The sequence below is a fragment of the Cercospora beticola genome, chromosome 5 (genome assembly GCF_033473495.1).
Source record: "Cercospora beticola chromosome 5, complete sequence".
NCBI lineage: Eukaryota > Fungi > Ascomycota > Dothideomycetes > Mycosphaerellales > Mycosphaerellaceae > Cercospora > Cercospora beticola.
In genome coordinates, this window is record NC_088939.1 from 3,908,282 (window position 1) to 3,911,634 (window position 3,353).

Genomic DNA, 3,353 nt, shown 5'->3' on the forward strand with positions numbered 1-3,353 from the left:
TGGAGGAAGGGGAGATCATCATGAAGGAGAATACCCAGAATGTCAAACTTGTGAGGAGCACAGTACCTGCAAAAGTGCAAAGCTTCATGGACGAACAGATCGGAAATGTACTCTTGCTTTCTTGAGCAGATCTATTTCTAGTGTGTGCATCCGTTACTCAGCCCGCCCAGGATATTACAAATGCCAGATCTTACCTCCTGTCGAAGCTGTAATGTGCTGAGAAGCTCACCTTCTCAAAGTGGCCTCTAACCGCTGCCTGGACTCCTAGCAGGACCCAAACGTGTGTGTCTTCATTGCCTCGCGCCCGCGAAGTACTGAGGCTGTGTTGCTCTAGTGCCTCTGGTCTTCCACCTTGCTTTGCGCAGATGGCCGCTGCCGCCGCTCGCTTCCCGTCTCTTGTTTCCTTTCCCAAGCTCTAAGTCCAATCACCCTATATGCAGCACTCGGTAGGCATTGCGCTGGATTTCAGCCATGTTGGGTTCGGATCTCAATTGTCCTGCAGGCACACAAAGGCCAGCCAGCCAAAAGCACAGCTCAGCTCGAATCTCGTGCACATAAATTTTGCCAAGTGTCATCGCTATGGCCATCAGCTGGCAAGTCGTGATTGTGTTGTAGTCTGGAGAACAGATCGCGCGCTGATCGGTAGGCATGAAGGCGATGTACGCGGTTTTACCATCGTACTTTTTCTCGTAGAGATCAAGCTTGTCCGTATCTCCTGTCGAAATGCCCAAGATTGGAACCCCTCCGCTTTCGACAATCTTGCTGATCGCATGTTGAGATGGCTGGATGGTGCGACAGTCGCAGCCTTGTCGCGTATGAGGAGCGGACGCGTTGGAGCTTCTTTCGGATGCTGAAGTGTCACTCATCGATACCCAGAAGGACCAGAACGATACTTTCTTCCCGCGATGAGAGGAGATCGATTCCGGCGATTGCTATAGGTGTTCACAGGCTTTCCCTGCTCATTCGGAAGGGCGATTGCCGGCTCTCGACAGGTACACTTACCAAGTAGCAAAACGATCCTCCGAATCCACCCTACCACCGCACGACAGACGCGTTGGCACGGCTATATATAGCGTCCACGCGAAATCAATATCGCGGCGCATGATGCGATGTGCGTGGCGAGACACGTCCAGAAGCGTGTCGGCCACGCTGGCCCGAGGAGGCTAATGTAGAGCACGAAGAGGCAAGCAGCTCGATATGGAAGCAGGCTGGTTTTGAGAGGTGAGACAACAAGGTTCCACGGCCGGAGCCTCGGAAAGACAAGTGTGAGCTAGTGACATCTTCACATGCCTCTCAACGCGGTGCGAAGCGAGAGCTAAAACTTGGCACGAGGCGTGCTCACGCTTGGTGGTGACTGAAGAATGATGGAGTAGTGTGACTGCCTACCACATCGGGACGGTCAGACGAGTGACGTCGTGGCGGCAGCGATGGCTGTAGGAAATCAAGGTATGGCGCTGCGTCGAAAGCCGGGTTTGTTGGGTGCGATGATGGGGGGAATGAACACGCAATGATATCAGAAGCGCGCTAGAGCAGCCGTCAGGGTCGCAGCAGTGGGAAAAGTCACAGCGCACACAAACAGAAAGCCATCTTTTGCTGTCTTGTCTTGACGCTTCTCACCGCCCGCCCGTACACACACGCACGACTCGATACCGACACTTGCAATTTGGGAAACTTGTTGAAACGAGCCCGGAGAAGAGTAAACAGCAGCCGTTTGTCGGATCTGACGAAATCCATCACCGCGATTCCGTATCAGCAGCCGGCCATGGCAGAGACAAGCGCCCAACCGCAATATCCCAGTCTCAACCCCTACGCCGACTCCAACGGTGCAAATACCTCCGCCGCCTCCAACGATCAGGGCAAGAGCTTCTTGGACAGTGAGGTAGGTGCCCTCTGCCACTCCCTCGATGCACAAAACACCCACCCGCCGCTGCCATTTTCGAGCGTGCGTGGTGGTGGGCGGCAGCTGCGAAACAGGAAAGCTACATGTACCGCCCAACACGTCACGGACACATGGCTTCGTTGCTGCTTCCCGCTTCGTGAACATTCTCGCTCTCCAACACAAACGCACACGCTGCATTCACCACATCCACCCGCAGGCACCAGCTGACCCGCCCGACAGTTATCAGCATATCCACCTACCGTGCCTGGCACCACCACCCTCCACCCGCATCCTAACATGTCTCTTCTCGCAGACGCACAGCACACCGCACAAGCCACCATGAGCGACATCAAGAACTCGCAGACCGTGCAGGACCTCGCCAACGGGCCCGTTGCCCAAAAGGCTGCCAACGAGGCCGCCGCAACGAAGAATGAGTTCGGAAACCTCGCTGCCTCCCGCCAAACACCTTCCACGCAGACGGCCACCGGCCAGAACCTCACACACTACCACTCCTTCTTCTACAACCTCCTGTCGTGGGAGAACCCTCGTGCCACTGCCATCAGCTATGCCACCATCGTTCTCTCCATCCTCGCCTTCCGCTACGTTCCTGTCGCCAAATACGCCTTCAAGGCCCTCTACATCGTGCTGGGCATCACCGCTGCAGCTGAGATCACTGGAAAGCTGGTGCTCAACCAGGGTGTGGCTACCAAGCTGCGACCCAAGAAATACTACACCATCCCACAGGAGACACTCGACAGCGTCATAGTAGATGCTGTCGAGCTTTGCAACTTCTTTGTGATCGAGTTCCAGCGCATTGTCTTTGCAGAGAATGTCTACGCTACGGTTGCTGTACGTTGAAACCATGGAATATGTCATAAAGACTGTGCTAATCGCATTGCAGGCATTCTCCAGCTCATTCCTGTCCTACTACCTTATCAAGGTCATGCCAACCTGGGGACTACTCCTCTTCTTCACCACCCTCGTCTACTTTGCACCACTCGTCTACGTTACCAACAAGGAACTCATCGACGAGCAGCTCGGCAACGCTCAGAAGATCGTCTCCGAGCAGACGGAGCAGGTCCGCTCATTGGCGGCTGAGAATGCCAACAAGGCATGGCAAGCAACCCAGAGCGCAACCAAGGAGTACACCGCAAAGGCACAAGAAGCCATTGGACAAGCTAGCGCGAAGACACAAGAGACTGTCAGCCAAGCCAGCGCAAAGACCCAGGAGACTATCAGCCAAACCAAGCAGGCTGCAGTCGAGAAGGGCTACGTCAGCCAGGAGACAGCGGACAAGGTCACACCAGCTCAGTCAACTACTGAGAAGGTGACACCGGAGAGTGGCGTCAGCAGCGCTGACTTTCCTCCGGCACCAAAGGAGGAGCCGGCAGTAACTGAGGTGGTGGACCCCACCGCTGAGCTCAAGACGGAGTCGCACAGCGAGCCAAAGACTGAGCCTCTTGTTGCCTTGTGA

General features: G+C 55.3%; 1 protein-coding gene across 1 annotated transcript; it reads left to right on the top strand.

Annotated features, from left to right (window-relative positions):
* Window positions 1-1,762: 1,762 nt before the first annotated feature.
* RHO25_008709 (uncharacterized protein) lies at window positions 1,763-3,353 on the top strand (the record flags this gene model as incomplete). The annotated part of the gene is made up of 3 exons (XM_023604516.2): window positions 1,763-1,874; window positions 2,193-2,728; window positions 2,781-3,353. 3 exons carry the CDS (start codon window positions 1,763-1,765, stop codon window positions 3,351-3,353), a joined length of 1,221 nt encoding a protein of 406 aa, XP_023460392.1.